Here is a 15,486-nt window from a genome sequence, read left to right as displayed (position 1 = left end):
CAAGGATGGCGTTTGCTGTTCCGAGGCCTGACTGCAAGCCTTCCAATGAGATATTGGGGCTCGGCAAATGTAGGTTACACTGGCGATCAGCAGACATTCTGTGCAACTGTGTCGGTACAAATCCTCAAAGACCAGCCCTGCCATCTTGAGTCGTGGCGCGGGCCAAATGGCCAGGTCCGCAGAATTGGTCCTTTCTCTTGATCCCAACAGCATTTGAGCGTCCGGAGAGCCGTTGGTGATTCTGAAGTCCTGTGTATAAAGTCGGGGGACGTGGTGTAAAAGGGCCGCTGTAGCCCACTGCCTGTTGAACCAAGGATCAAGAAGGCTCGTATTCGGAATAGATTATCACCGGTAGACTTGCAGCCGTCAGTTGAGCTCCTTCAGAATGGCTACCAACAAGAAACGTCTTTACATTGCCTTGTACCCCAGCGGAGTTAGCAACAATGAAGAAAGAAGGTGATTGAATCCACAGCCTCACGCCTGCTGCAAACTTGCCACGCTCACAATTTGCAGGTTCCATTGGGCTTTTCTGATTGGGCTTAAGTTCGAAAAGAAGGCTGAGGTCCCCGGCGTGCGTCTTCACGTGAAGAATCCAATCAACGTAGACTGGGTTTTCGAGGAGGGTGAGCTGCGAAATGTGCAAAACACAGGTACCCTACTCGCACGTGTCCTGATCGCAAAGATTGTGGACGAGGAGAGACTCCTTCACATCATCCGCACGACGCCAGTCGTCCAGAATAATCCTAACTGGCGGTGCCGGACGTGGGTTGCCGAAGTCCTTTCTAGGCTGGCCGAGGACGGAGGGGCTGTTGGTACCGCGGAGTTGAACTGGTCCAAGATCGAGACGGTGGCTCGCGACTATGTCCAGAGGAAAATTGCAGAGGGCAGGTACGCAAGGGGTTCGGATCCGAGGATGCCCAAGCCGACATGGGACATGCTAAGACGGAGGGAGATCGTGCCCTGAAGGCTGAGCGGCGGGGTCGGTGGCCGAGGCCCGAAAGTCGGGTGCTTGCTCGGTGCTCGGTGCTCATGTCGTTGATCCAACGCGGCTTGGAAGGGCAGCGCATATTGAAAAAGTCGATGCGACGTAACAAATACTCTGCATCTCGACTCAAAAGTCTCCCCATCCTGTTTGACGTGCAATGTCCATTTTCGATTCAGCAGGGCAGGGATCGAGAAATTCTGGAATCATGTCTTGCCATTCTTGCCGATACCTGTTTCCGTACCACGCCGAGGTATACTCCCAATAATGAGGATACCAGCCGGCGAACTCCCAGTCGATGATACTGACGACACGATCTCCGCGAACGAAGATGTTGGAGGGATTCAAATCTGCGTGGGTGAACACGGGAGGGGGCCATGGCCCATCTTGCATCGTTATCATACGCTCAATGTCCTTTCTGGTCCGGTCATCTTTGATTCGCGAACAGTCGTCCAAGCTAAAGCCTTCGCGAAGCCAGACATGAAAGTCCTGGATGGTTTTGAAGGGCCCAAACCTAGGCCTGGCGTGAGGAATACGGGCATCTGTCATGGAACCTCCCGCGCAGCTCTGCACCCCTGTTCCCGGAGGGGGTCGAAGGTCCCTAAGCTCCCGAAATATTGTTCGCAGCTGCGCCAGGATGCTTTTCATGTCGGCTTCCGATAACGATTTCCAAGCCAGGGCGATGGACTTTCCCTTGATACGCTCCATGACAATGTAAGCCATGTTGTTGTGGACGAAGGCGCAGTACACACGCGGCACGGGAATCGAAGTATTGGACGCGACGAACTGCATCGTGGCGGCCTCTGTGAGGTGAACGAACGGTCCCCGTTTGACAATAAGATTCCTAGAAATAGGGATGCAGACGCTGTCGGCCTTGTAGAATCGCGCCGTGGTCCGGAGCGCGAGGAGGGTAAGCCAGCGGCGGGCGAAGGTGTTGTTGACGGCCAAGTGTTCCGTGCCTTGATGCTGCGTGTCGTAGTCGTACGCAAAACGTTTGTCTAGTTCGGCCATGAGGTCGGCATCTGGATCGGCCATGATGATACACGAGCGACTATCTGAACAGATGCTGTTGATTATCTGCGTCTGTCGCGCATCTGCCTACTGCAGTGGTGAGTTGAGTGAAAGTTGTAGGCAACAGAATCAGGGAAGAAGAAGGGGAACCACAAAAATGCGGGGACTGGTCACATTACATAAGATCTTCCTTGGATTGTGGCGTTGTGGCTGAGTAGATACGTACCTACCGCCGGGAAACGAAACGGCCACTTAAATCTGCCGAGTGGGGCGGGCACGGCTAGCGTCGTAAACTTCAATGACCGCGCAGCTTCACCAACTGCCGGTGAAACCCTAATATATTCGCCTTACACTACCGCCGACTTGTTTGGAGATTGATTACCTACCCAGGTACATACCTACAACACTTTCCGACAACATGGTCGAGGCAGACATCTCGGAAATTTCCCGCCTCCATTACCATGCATGAAAAGACGCGGGGCGGCCGCGGCACGCGCCGACCCGGCTTACTAACTCGGGCCACTCCCACGTTAGCTGGCACATCGACGCCGCGGCGCGAACCATGCGAATATTCCATGGGACTGATCTTCACGCTGGGACTGTGAATCCTACGATGTTGCAGAAAGCCATATGCAGCCCTAAGATAAGTCATCAGACATGACTGGATGACTGGATGAGGGGTCGTCGTTTGTCCGTTACAGACTGAATTACTGAACAGTGAAAAGTCCATGAAGTTCACGATGGTGGTCCTATCAATCAGTAACGTCATCAATTCGTCATCCACTGAGCTGGACGATGCAATATAAGGTCCAGGTCAATCACACATTCAAGTGTCAGGTCATATTTCCTTTCTGCTTAACACGATCTCCGGAAAATGGTTCAGACACGGAGTCGACAGCGAGACAGAGCCAAGGGTTCTGCGGGGAACGCCCAGCAGAAGGAGGAGACGGGAGCTTCGCCGTCTCGGAAACGAAAAGCGGATCAAAATGGGACGAATACCCACCAAGATGACTCGCCTTCAAAACAAGCGCGACGGGCGAATGGCGAAAAACGCCCAAAGACCGAAGAACGTGACGCGAAACCATTGTTGGCCCGAGTGTTGACCGAATACGGCGGTCGGCCCCTGAATGGTCTGATTGACGAGGAGAAGACGCCGGCGAGCAACGTCGTCATGGCACATATACTCAACGCGCTCCTCTCGTCCGCTCGTATTTCGCATGATATCGCCATGTCGACTCTCCAATGCCTCATCGAGGAGGACTATCATGACCTTAATGTGCTCAAAGAAACCTCCTGGGAGCAACGGACTGAAATATTGACCAAGGGAGGCTATGCGCACTACAGAGACAAGACGGCCAACTTTTTGGGGAATTTGGTGGAACTCATGGAGGAAAAGTATGGTACGTATTGAGCGAAAGAAAAATCGTGGCCGTTGACACGTGGAACAGCTCGCGAAGGCATAACTGACATCGCATAACACATCAGACAACGACGCTTCTAATATGCTGCCCAGAGACAAGCGCGAGGACGAAGCGCGCAAGGCTCTCAGAGAAAGGGTGCAGGAAGTTAAAGGAATAGGACAGGTCGGATCCGACATCTTCCTCGGCTCCATCCAGAATTTCTTCCCCAATGTCGCGCCGTTCCTAGACAACCGGAGTCGCAAAACCGCCCACAATATTGGTTTGGGAGATGACCTGGACGACATCTTCAAGGCTGTCGGCTCGGATGTCGCGAGGATGGCTGAACTGGAAGTCGCCTTGACCAAGATTCGGCTGGATAAAAGGGAAGCCAAATTTACCACGTAGTGTCCCAACCCCTAATTGTTTAATCACCACCATATGCCTCATCAATGTGTTCAGCTGGGCCATCGGCCGTCTGGACTTCAAGAGGTGCAAAATACGGATGCTCAAGTGCTTTGATCGCAGTAAGCCGGTCCTGAGTAAGGGGTTAAAAGAAGTCGGATCGAAGTTTAGAGGAGCGCAACACACCTGATGATCCCAACGTAGTAGTCTATCCACGAGGTCGATGGCAGCATCATGGGCCAGGTGCTGATTCTCCTGGGTGACATAGCTGACCCAAGATCTCCCCTCGTGGAGTGGGATGTCGCTAACGTCGGGTGCGTCCATGTCGTATCTCTCGACGTAGTTGAGGAGTCCTTTCGTCCCCAATGTGATGGCGATTTGTTCGAGGTGGCTCAATCTGCTGACGCCAAGGAAGAATGGTTGTTTCCTGAAAACCATCGACGCCAACATCTCACCCAGGCACCACATGTCCAAACGGCAGTCGTACGTCACGAAATCCAGTAGAAGCTCGGGGGTGCCGAAGATTCGGGCCGCGCGTGCATCGTATGTTGTCCCCGGAACGTAGACTGCGGCCGAGCCCCAGTCGATCAAGCGCAACTGTTAACTTACTGTCAGAGCCCGGCATGGCAAAATAAACAGCAAAAAGAAGAAGAAGAAAAGAAAAAAAGAAGGAGTGTCCGTGCTGGCTTCGTTCTGTGCCAGTGCTTGCCTTTCTTTTAGAGGGATCGATCAAGACGTTCTGAGGCCTCACGGCCCTATGCATGATACCCTTGCTGTGACTGAACTCGAGGGCTCTGACGAGCTCTCTTATATAGTACCTGATTTCGATGCCGTCTAAGAGGGGATAAAGGCAACGGAAATCGACGCTATCTACCAACTCGAAGATCAACGATGTTGTGTTATTCTGTGTGTGGGGTGAGTTAGAGTAGGCCTTAATCCTTTCGTCTTACCCGTGAGTTCCGGCCTCGGATCGGGTTTCCTACCATAGGGTCAAGCACAACGTCCAATAGTTCGATAATATTGGGTCCGCCTCGTAGAGCCTGCAGAACCTTGATCTCGTTGATAACTTGTGTCTGGTCTACCGGTTTTAACGACTTGATGGCGCATCGTCGATAGTCGACGAGTCGAAGACCTTCGAAGACGTCGGAAAATCTGCCCCGGCCTTGAATTGAAGAAGACAAGAGGGGTAAGTCCGTGAAGCTACCCTGATGAATTCCACAATTCTCACTCACCCAGCCTACGAAATATCTCGTAGCTGTCTATTTGGCCGTAATCTGTCGGTGACCATGACTCGTGAGTTCTCACTTCTTAAGAGGCTAAGACGGGAGTCGGGAGATGAGAGACGTACTGACTTTATGAGTCCCTTCGTCTATGAAATTTCGTGGGGCATTCTGAACGTGTCCGTCAGCCGCCATGGCGCATACTTCAAATGACGCGGTCCCATGCTAAAGATTATGGTGAAGCGATCTCTGGGTGAAGTTAAGTGATTGAATCTGACATCACGTGGTCTCCAGACTATATGCACAAGTTTTTGTATGAATAAGCACAAAAAAAATTCCACCTATTACGAAGTACACGTGCACATGCACATATGGATGCCACATGTACGAAGTAACGAGTCAGTTGTGCTTCCAAAAGATACAAGAAAGATGCTATGACTTCATCCAGGGGCAGATTTTCATAAATGACATCATTGACAGGTCTTATCTGTTTTTATCGGCTGCCACCAACTGCCGTCTGAAATATATCCCCTGGGAACCTTCATCGCCTCGTCCTCGTCCCTTTTTATCTCACACCTCACATCACCAAGGCAAAACCTCAGTAATACTCACTGCTCAGTCAATCACTTGCACATTTACCTTACCCATCCAGAGACGAAAGATAAAGAGTGCAATACTTGCATCCAGGCTGCAACTGTTACCTATCTGGCCAGATGTGAGAGCTCACCATGTCCGAGGGCGAAGACGTTAACCCCGTCCAAGGCGTCGCGAGATGGCGTCTCGCCGCCAAAGCCGCCATCCTACGATCCGCTGCCTCCCTGGCCTTTACTCTCAGCAACTATACCGCGCCCGTTCCTCCCTCGCCGACGCAGACCGTATGGCTCGACTCGACCATTTCCCACTGGAGGGAGTCAAAGGCCATCCGTGTGTACGTGTGGGACCCGGCGTCGGCTGGATCGCCCAGCGAGACCGACGAGCCCACGACGCCCGCGTCGGCATCCCGTTCCAAATCCGAATCCGAGTCCGAGTCCGAGTTGGCACCCGGACCGGCATCGGCTGCATGTAATCAGGGCAAAGGCAAAAGCATTGGCAAAGACAAACGCAAACGCAGGGCGCTCATCAACTTCCACGGGGGAGGTTTCCTCCTCGGTTCTGGGACCGACGACGGTCGCTGGGTCGCCGCCGTTCAGGATACCGCCGATACCGTCGTCTTCTCCGTGGAATACCGGCTCGCCCCGGGTTACCCGTACCCCACGCCGGTGGAAGACTGCGTCGACGCCATACTCCAGATTCGCGAGAGGGCGGAAGATTTCGGCATAGACCCCGATAATATTATTCTCTCGGGCTTCTCCGCCGGGGCGACCCTGGCCCTTTCAAGCTGGGTGATCCTGCAGGACCCCGTCCGTTGGGGGTACCAGATAACCCGCCCACTGCCATCACCCGGGGACGGCCACGGTTTCATCGCCGGCATGGTCCTCTTTTATCCAGTGTTGGATTGGACTATCAGTCGGACGGAGAAGCGAGAGCGGAGCGCCAAGCCGGGCGAGACGCTATCGAGCAGCATGACGGACCTTTTCGACGCCAGTTACATTCACCCGTATATCCCTCACGCGCAACGCCTCGACCCGCGGCTTTCCCCCGGACTCATGCCGCCCGAGATGGTGGGCAAGCTGCCACCCATACATCTATGCTTGTGCGAGCACGATATGCTGCTGGCCGAAGGCCTCCAGTTTGCCGACAAGGTGAAGGAGGCCGGGCGAGTCATCACGTCGAGGATCGTGCCGGGCCAGAAACATGCCTGGGACAAGGCACCCCTTTTCAGTGCCATCCACTCGAGCGTGGCGGTTGAATACGAAGCAGCCATCGTGGCGATGCGGCACTGGCTGAACGGCGAGGCGGCCAATCTGAATGCCAAGGATGTGAGCCAGATCGACGACACGGTCGAGATGCAGGTAGACTTGCCAGTGTGAGCTTCAGAACTGGGTCTAGCTGGGTCGGAATGGAACCACCAACACGGCCGCCGTCGGGCGGAAGTGATACAGGAGTCGGAATCATTTTCTGGTATAGGCTATGCATGTGACAGGCGCCCGATGGAAGCTGCCCATGACTTACGGCTTTTTTCTTTTCATCATTTTCTTCTTCTTCGGACCGTTGGGAGTGTCCGTCTGCCCTCATATTCGTGAGTCGTCAGTCCCCATAGACACGACATAAACGCGGCGCTTCACGATCCATGGGCCACATCCTGCCGGCCGAATAAAGTCCACCAATCATCACTCATCGTTCCACGACATCTCGACTTCTTCAAGGCGGTATCCAGCTTGTTTCTCGCGCCACAATCACAAACTTCGCCTTACGCCATCCTTCAAACGATGAAAGGAACAGACGGAGCGCCTATGTTCCGCCTTGGCCCCTGATGCTTTTGGTTCATGGTAGTCCGGGGTGGGCGGTGGATCTATGCCACCAAGACAGAAAGAGGCAGCAATCAAGCACCCTTGTTCCAGAAGGAGAGCGTCCTGATTCATGACGCCCACTGTTCTTACGCCAATAGTCGATCCGTGACGGTGAATAGGTCGCTTCCCGTTGGCAGAACCAAACAAACTAGGCCCTTATATGACCATGGGTGCCTATATCAGGCAAGACGATTCGCAGCCTCGCATGAGCCTTGACCTTCGGACTGGCCGGTCTTATCAGACACACGTTCCCCGGCTGTCTCCCTCCTAAAGTGGAAGCCCGGACAAGGAGTTCCCTTCCACTTTCGACGTGGGCAGACCCGGGGAACCAGTCGGTTCTTTTGACATCGGAGCAAAGATGCTTAGCCTAAATATCACCCCGCAAACTATCGAAGAACCGCCCGTCCGGCCGTCCGGCTCTGCACCTATTCTCATCACATTCAGGGTTTTCTTTGGCTCCCTACTGGCTGCGACCCTCCCTCGCCTAGGCCCGACATTGGTGCATGCATCCTCATGCCGAAGCGAGAAGGTGCCATGCAGACATGTGCCGGCACTGTGAGGCTCTCTTTGGTTCTGTCACCCCACGTCTCGACGTATGACAGGTTTGACAAGTCAAACAGCTTGGCAGGCCGCCATGTCACCGTTCTCTCAGTCGACCAGAGTCGTGCTCAGGCTGGAACCGGGGACATACAACGTACCCACGTGAACCTCTCGCGATCATATTCTCCATACTACCATTCTTCCCTGGGAATGCACGTCTGGATGGGATGTGACAAATCCATGCGTTCCCCTGGCGGACCCGGGATGGTATTCGTGCCATCCACCCACTCACACCCAGCTCGAGCCGGTCCATACTGTGCAATACTAGATTATCTCGATGCCCTGACTGTTTCTCTTGCTGGGGACGAGTTCCCAGGGTATATATAGGCCCCGGCAGATCAGGCTATGGTTTTCTGGGAGTTGATATTCTCTTCTCTTTGGCAGGTAGAAAGCAGACCCGCAGATCCCAGGCCTGTCAGATCACTTTGTTACCCAACTGACTGTCAACATCCTTCTCAGCGCGTGGGAAAAGCTTCACGGACAACATGCTACCTAAGAATCTCGGGGCTCTCCTCGCTGGCGCCTCGGGCGTCAGCGCCATGCTGCGCTTCTCCTGCTCTCAGCTTCTCATCGACCGTCTCGACCCGTAAGCCTCGACCGAGGAAATCAGTGCTGCTAACATGCACTGTTTCCCACCCAGCCCCCAAAGATTCAACCAGTTGACTCTCTCCTCTCAGTCTCGTTCAGCCCGGTGCCAACCCATCCGGCCATGTGCACCAGATTGTCGGCGGCGTAAGTTACAGAGGGCCAAGCCGCCTTTTACCCCTGGTATGAGAAACACCCTGCTGATCAACAGTCTTGACCAGAACGCCTTCAACGTCACCATGGACCAGTCCCTGGACCTTGTTGCCAGCAGCACGTGCACGACTTGCACCTTTAGCGAGAACTTTTCCAACTACTGGACGGCGAACATGTACTTCCGGGCCCGCAACGGGACTCTCATCCGTGTGCCCCAGTTTGCCAACCAGTTCCTCGAGGGTGCCGACGGCGGCATGACCATCTATTATATTGACCCTTATGATGGTAGCAGCGTCACTGCTTTTGCGCCTGTAAGTAAACACGAAATCCTCCAGTGATTCGGCCGACAAAGGAAGAACCAAGAAGAGAGGGAAAACAAAGCAAGAAAACAAATCTAATCGGAGCAAACATAGGGCTTCCGTATGCTCGTCGGCAACCCCTTTCTCCGTGAGGACGAGAATACCCAAGACCAGCAGCAGTCCAGCTTCCGATGCTTCGACGCCAACTTTGGAGGCGAAAACGGCGCTCCGGGCACCGGTACTGATACAAGGCACTTCCCTACCCGGCCTTGCCCGGGCGGCATCCGTACCAACCTCTTCTTCCCCACGTACGTTTTTCATCTAAAGCATGGGGACGTATTTGGGTGGTTACGGCATAGGCCAACTAACAGGCTGCCTTTTTCTCGCTAGGTGCTGGGATGGTGTGAATCTCGACAGCCCCTCCCACAAGAGCCACGTTGCCTACCCCGTCGGCGGCACCTTTGAGATGGGCGCCCCCTGCCCGGCCAGCCACCCCGTCAAGCTTCCCCAGCTCTTCTTCGAAGTCATGTGGGACACGCGCCAGTTCAATGACCTGAACGAGTGGCCCGAGGACGGCTCGCAGCCTTTCGTCTTTAGCTACGGTGACGTGTAAGTCGGAAAAAGAAACAGAAAAAAGAGACTCATATACCCTTCCCTGGCATGGCATGGAGGAGTGTCCTTGAAACTGACCACGATCAAAACCGTGTAGTACCGGATACGGTCAGCATGGCGACTACATGTTCGGTTGGAAGGGTGATGCTCTGCAGCGTGCCATGAACGACCGCTGCAACGTCGTCTGCCCGACGCTCCAGACGCAGTCCGTTGCTGCCGCCAACCAGTGCAAGCTGCCCAGTTTTGTAGGCGAGGACGTCCACGGACGTGAGTCGAGCGCTCCCTTTCCCGGCAACCTTACCCCCTGGCACCTCTGTCTTTCCTACTTGACATTAGTATGCTGATGAATCATGTTCTCCTTGGTTAGCCTTCGACAAGCTCCCCGGCGACAACCCCATCACGGGACGCATTCCTGGCAACGGCAACCCGAGCCCCGGTCCTAGCCCCGGCCCCGGCCCAAGTCCTGGCTTTCCCCCTCCTTCGGGCGGTGGCGGTCTAGCCAACCGCTGGGACCAGTGCGGCGGCAATGGCTGGACTGGACCGACCCAGTGCGTCGCTCCTTATACCTGCCAGAGGCAGAACGACTGGTACTCCCAGTGTCTCTAGACCTATACATAGGAGGAATCCCAGCTCTCCGAGGGCCGAGACATGTCAAGTAGCAGCTTGTATGGACGCCGTTTGATGCACGGATGCAGTCAGCAGTTGTATTCTGACCTTTGCCCCCTATATTGACAACCAGCCGGTTTACTACACGGCCTCTTTCCGTTCTGCATTTCACGCTCGCTTTAGTATACTTCTGCATAGTTGCTTGCACCTTTGATAATAGCAAATACCTGACAATTGCTGAGTACAAATGGACTTGTTCATCGCAAACTTGACAACTCCTGAGAAGCGCGAATGGTTTAGTGGTAAAATTCTCCGTTGCCATCGGGGAGCCCTGGGTTCGATTCCCAGTTCACGCAAGGAGATTTCCAGCCTTTAAGGCGATCCTTTTTTGTCTGGTTGGGCACTTTTTTTTTTTTTTTTTTTTTTTTTTTTTTTTTTTTTTTTTTTTTTTTTTTTTTTTAAACAGCTGGTGGGCGTTTGACGCCCCGCGGCTCCGCAAACTACGAACCTCCTAAATGTCACTGATACACACAGTTTATTCAGGTACGTTGTCTATCATGGTATGTGCGCAGCACTGTATAAATACTGTATTTAAATCGTATGCAAGGCGGACGACCACTTTAGGCGTCCTTTGCTCTTCTTAGAGATAGGCTTGGGCAAAACCCATTTGAACCGCCGTTTGGGCGCCCAAACGAAAAAGTGGACCTAACCTATTAGGGCCCTGCCCGTTTAAACGGGCCCTAATTAGATCGAGGGGTTCTAGTAGGCCTGCCTACTAGAAGCCGGGGTCTTTACTGGGCGGCCCACGAAAGTCTTAGAGTTCTAATAGGTTACCCCGCTCGGCCCTAGAGGAACCAGCAGTTCCTATTAGGTGCCTATTTAAGCCCCTAGGTTCTTCTAGGCGAGAGCGGGACTACCTATTAGGACTCTAAGACTTTCCTAGGCCGCCTAGTAGAGGTTCTAGGTTTAATTAGGCAGGCCTAAAGCGGATAATAGTAGGGCGGCCTAGTAAAGCCGCTATACGTAGGTATTAAGTACTATATTAAGTACTATATCTAATAAGCTAAAAGAAGTAAAATATAAACTAGTATTAAATAAAAAGTAAAGCTTTATAAATAATACTCGTTAATTATAGTCCTGATTATAAAGAGAGGTAGTAAATATTAAAGAAATATAAAAGAAATCTAATAATAGTATTAATTAAGGAAGGAATAATAGTAACCGTACCTACCTTTATTCCTGCCTTTATACTATTATTTTCTATAAGCTACCTAAATAAACCTCCTTTATTATATCTAGCAGTATCTTCCTCTAAGCAAATAATAGTCTAAGAAGCTAATAACGTCTCTATTTTTTTTATTCTATAGCTAAATAAAGGCAATACTAACTTTATTTAGACTATTATTAACTTCTATAATATAATATTAATTTACGCCGCTATTATCACCACTATCACCACCATTATTATCACCACTATTACCACTATTATTATTATCACCCACCACCACCACCACTACCGCTACCATACCACTATAAGTCTTCGTCTAGAACCTACACGATTAGTATTTTACTAACTTATTATAGTCGCGCCAGCACTCGCCCTAAGGGCATACCTCGTTTTCCGGCCAGTAAGGCCACTAGTAGAAGGGCGCCTAAGAAGGGCTTAGCTTATCGGGCTACTAGGAAGTAGCTAGTTACGGCCATAAAGAAGAAGCGCCGTAATAAGCCCGGTAGTAAGTAAACTAACCTATTTACTAATTTAGTATATATACTAACTATACTATAGCCGTCGTATTATAGGAGATCCGTAGATATTAGAAGTCAGAGTAACTTCTAATTCCCCGTGCCCCCTTTATACGCCTAATAAAGGAGATTTCGCAGGACTTCAGGCTATATATACGCTAGCAGCGGGACGCTATCCTAGCGGTCTAAGAATCAGCCGAATAGTGGCTAATAACACTCTTTACTAGTAAGTCTAATAAATTAATATAATAAGGAAATAGTAATTAATTAACTAATAATAACTAGTATCTTAAAAGGCGGCATTCTATACTAAGAGGGTCACTATTAAGGCTAAGGATATAGAGCACGTTAAGACTATTATATAGATAATTAACCCGACCCCTCTATTCGGCTAAGAAATACAGTACTTATTAAGTACTGTATTTCTTACTAGTAGGGGGGGAGGGTCATTATAAAACAATATTATAATAAGCTAATATATCCCTAATATATTTTATATCCTTCTCCGTGACTATAATCCTATTTATATAAATCGCTGCTATTTAAGTATATTAGAATATCGTTATAAGCTAAGTCTCTGCCGCTTCTTAAAATACCCTTATTACCGTTACGTATACTCGTAGGTCTATCCTCTTACTCGTATCCTGGATTACCTCTCAGATAAGCCTCGCAAAAGATAATCAGGGAATTAAAAGATCGAACTATCGCTAAGATTAACGTATCTTAATTAGACCTATACTCTATTTATTAGTAAGGAAATAAAAGAAGGAAAAAGAAAAATATACTCTTACTCCTAGGCCTACGCCGTACTATCTAAGAGGTGGCCCTTTTTACTTACTTTAGTATTTTCTTCGCCGTCTTTATTAGAGTCTTCCTTATAGTCTAACGGTTAACCCGCTTCTTCGTTTATATTTACGGATATCGTTTCTACGGTATAAGCCTTCGAATAGGGGGCTTACCGGTCCCTATTCGTTTAGCGGTCTATACCCTTAACCAAGGGCGTAGAGATAGTGGATCCGACTAAGGAGTAGATCCGTCTAGCTGCGTAGACGACTCTCCCTCTCCTAATTACGACGGTTCTCTAGATTATAAGGACTCTTTTAACTATAGAGTAGGCGATTATATAGTAGATAATCGTTCCAGCTATATAGGCTATAATACTAATAAAACAACTAATTATTTAGTATCGTAATACTAACCTACGGGGCGATTAAAGTTTAGAGGCAGAGGCGGTAATTTATATATAAAGGAATCTTTAGAAATAGTATTAGGACTAGGACTTAAAGTCTCTAAAGGGGGGGTTAACGGAGGGGAACTCGATTTAATTACTAGTGGCATTTTTATCTATATAAGGCCGCGTAGTCGTTTATCTATACGTTATATAGTAGTAAAAGGGATATAGGAAGATATAAGAGCGAGACGAAAAAAAAGAAAAAGAGATAGATAAATAAAAGAAAGGGGAGATAGGTTATAGTAATATTAATCGTTTTATCCAGGGGTCCTATATCTAGTACATAATCGTACCCTATTAGTATAACCTAAAAGGGATAAGGCAAACAGGAGGCGATAGAAATAAGTTATCCTTTTATTTTTTATTAGATATATTTCCTAGGTAAAGATTTAGGGGAAAAAAAATAATTAGATTATAGATAAAAATAATTAGAATATAGATAAAGCGAGAGAAAATATATAAATAAACCCTCGTAAAATAAAGACTTCGAAGCACGGCTTTCGCTTACTTTATATATCCATAGAGTCAGATAGTGCCCCCCCCGGTAGGTAAGCCTAGTTAACGGTAATTAACAGCCACTATATATATAACCCGGATAATACTACTAAGTAGTAGGCGTGGATCGATTAGTAGAAGACGATAGGATAGTTCTAGGACTAGCATAGAGCTAGCGTTCTAGAGGAGACTCTTCTACGGCCTATTATCTAACCGATATCCCGTAGGGTAATAAGGAGTGCCGATAAGTATTTTATTAGCGCTAAAAGACGGGTCGGAACACCTCGCCTAATCTATAGGGGTTATTATATATACCTAAAGTATCCGAACCTCCTGCCTAGACGATCGAGTAGCACCACTACGGCGACTAGGCACCTTAGATCAGAGGCATACAGGGCAGTAATATAAAACAGGGCCCTATATAGGGAGCGGAATCGGGTAAATATAGGTCTCTAAAAATATAGTACTCGATATAGTAATTAAACTAATAAAGTAAAGTTCGATAATATCGCTAGCACTAGATTCACTAACGCCTAGCTAGGTCTTATTATAATAGTTGCTATATATGCCTTATCCTTTAACATAACCACAGCCCCGGGATTTAAGTTCTTCGTGGAATAGCTATATCCCGGTTTCGCCGCCTAGATTCCACACGCTAATACTCTTACACGTTAGTTTAGGACCTATGCCGGCGAGGTTATCTCCGAACAGCTTCGGTAAATCCCCCCGTAAGTGTATATAGCGTTAATAATCGACTACTAGTTAACCCCGTTTATAAACTTTAATTTACTTAGTATTATAATATACTGGATTAATAAGAAATAGAACCGCCGGTAGCTACTCCTTAATATCGTCGACGTCTAAGGCGATAATACTAAGATTAGGTTAAGTACCCTGGTCGGGGAATACCTATAGAAGTATAAACTCTAGTCTCGAGTCCGAATAATAACCTTAGATAATAGCGGTCTATTTAACGCAGATCGAATTAAGGAGACTATTCGTGGCCTAATAATATAAGACGGCGATACCTCGCCTTCCTTTAGTAACTTCACGATATAGAGTAATAATAGGATTCGGTATATTCGGTGTATCTCTTATATTATCTAACTTACGTTAAAAGACCTCTTAAGTTACCTCGGACTAGGCGAAGATAATAATAACGATATAGTTAGATACGGATTTAACTATATTAAAATAGTAAGTAATATTTATATTCGGTATATTACTTATATATTACTAATATAATAAAAGGTTAGGAAGCTTATAGTATACGTTAATCGCTTACCTAAATAAAGGCACGCCTTTAAACAACTATAGCGACAGATTATAGGCTAGGAAGATACCGTGTAGTTAGTTTAAGATATTAGGACCCGATAAAGTTTAACCTGTCTAATACTTAAGCGGGCGTGGCGCCTTCGCGCTATTATCCACGAATATATCGGCACTATAGATAAATCTAAGGGATTTCGATAGCTTACTAAAAAGGAGTGGACTTAGATCGGGTTTATTATCGATATCACGAAATTCTTTACTTAGCTTATAAATAATATAGGTTCCTAGTCGATTAGAATGGTCTGGAACTTAACCGAGACCTATATCGTATTAAATAGGTGGCTAACTCGCGTCGACGGTCTCCTCGAGGAAAATTATAGCGATAATTAGGTAATAAAACTCCGCGAGGGTATTAAGCTTATAAA

The 15,486-nt window shown here is 48.9% G+C and overlaps 5 protein-coding genes and 1 non-coding gene across 6 annotated transcripts; 4 read left to right on the top strand and 2 right to left on the bottom strand.

Moving 5' to 3' along the window:
- Nucleotides 1–1,111: 1,111 nt before the first annotated feature.
- On the bottom strand, nt 1,112–2,017 carry ACRALDRAFT_1078932 (uncharacterized protein; the record flags this gene model as incomplete). The annotated part of the gene is made up of 1 exon (XM_071018836.1): nt 1,112–2,017. One exon carries the CDS (start codon nt 2,015–2,017, stop codon nt 1,112–1,114), a length of 906 nt encoding a protein of 301 aa, XP_070879309.1.
- An 850-nt stretch (nt 2,018–2,867) lies between these two features.
- On the top strand, nt 2,868–3,798 carry ACRALDRAFT_1078933 (uncharacterized protein; the record flags this gene model as incomplete). The annotated part of the gene is made up of 2 exons (XM_071018837.1): nt 2,868–3,393; nt 3,479–3,798. The coding sequence occupies 2 exons, from the start codon at nt 2,868–2,870 to the stop codon at nt 3,796–3,798; spliced, it is 846 nt and encodes a 281-aa protein (XP_070879308.1).
- On the bottom strand, nt 3,714–5,210 carry ACRALDRAFT_1073791 (uncharacterized protein; the record flags this gene model as incomplete). The annotated part of the gene is made up of 6 exons (XM_071018152.1): nt 3,714–3,928; nt 3,982–4,392; nt 4,505–4,699; nt 4,779–4,957; nt 5,028–5,054; nt 5,144–5,210. 6 exons carry the CDS (start codon nt 5,208–5,210, stop codon nt 3,818–3,820), a joined length of 990 nt encoding a protein of 329 aa, XP_070879307.1. The 3' UTR covers nt 3,714–3,817.
- Nucleotides 5,211–5,743: 533 nt separating this feature from the next.
- On the top strand, nt 5,744–6,985 carry ACRALDRAFT_2094977 (uncharacterized protein; the record flags this gene model as incomplete). Its single annotated transcript, XM_071022701.1, has 2 exons — nt 5,744–5,961; nt 6,100–6,985. The coding sequence occupies 2 exons, from the start codon at nt 5,744–5,746 to the stop codon at nt 6,983–6,985; spliced, it is 1,104 nt and encodes a 367-aa protein (XP_070879306.1).
- Nucleotides 6,986–8,550: 1,565 nt separating this feature from the next.
- On the top strand, nt 8,551–10,320 carry ACRALDRAFT_2094895 (carbohydrate-binding module family 1 protein; the record flags this gene model as incomplete). The annotated part of the gene is made up of 7 exons (XM_071022693.1): nt 8,551–8,651; nt 8,743–8,797; nt 8,872–9,114; nt 9,217–9,410; nt 9,493–9,711; nt 9,812–9,981; nt 10,082–10,320. The coding sequence occupies 7 exons, from the start codon at nt 8,551–8,553 to the stop codon at nt 10,318–10,320; spliced, it is 1,221 nt and encodes a 406-aa protein (XP_070879305.1).
- Nucleotides 10,321–10,605: 285 nt separating this feature from the next.
- ACRALDRAFT_t61 lies at nt 10,606–10,676 on the top strand. Its single transcript has one exon. It is a non-coding gene; the product is annotated as a tRNA-Gly (tRNA).
- The last annotated feature ends 4,810 nt before the right edge of the window (nt 10,677–15,486 follow it).

The sequence above is a fragment of the Sodiomyces alcalophilus genome, assembly GCF_042370955.1.
Source record: "Sodiomyces alcalophilus JCM 7366 unplaced genomic scaffold ACRALscaffold_1, whole genome shotgun sequence".
Lineage (NCBI taxonomy): Eukaryota > Fungi > Ascomycota > Sordariomycetes > Glomerellales > Plectosphaerellaceae > Sodiomyces > Sodiomyces alcalophilus.
This window is presented reverse-complemented; position numbering and strand designations above follow the sequence as displayed.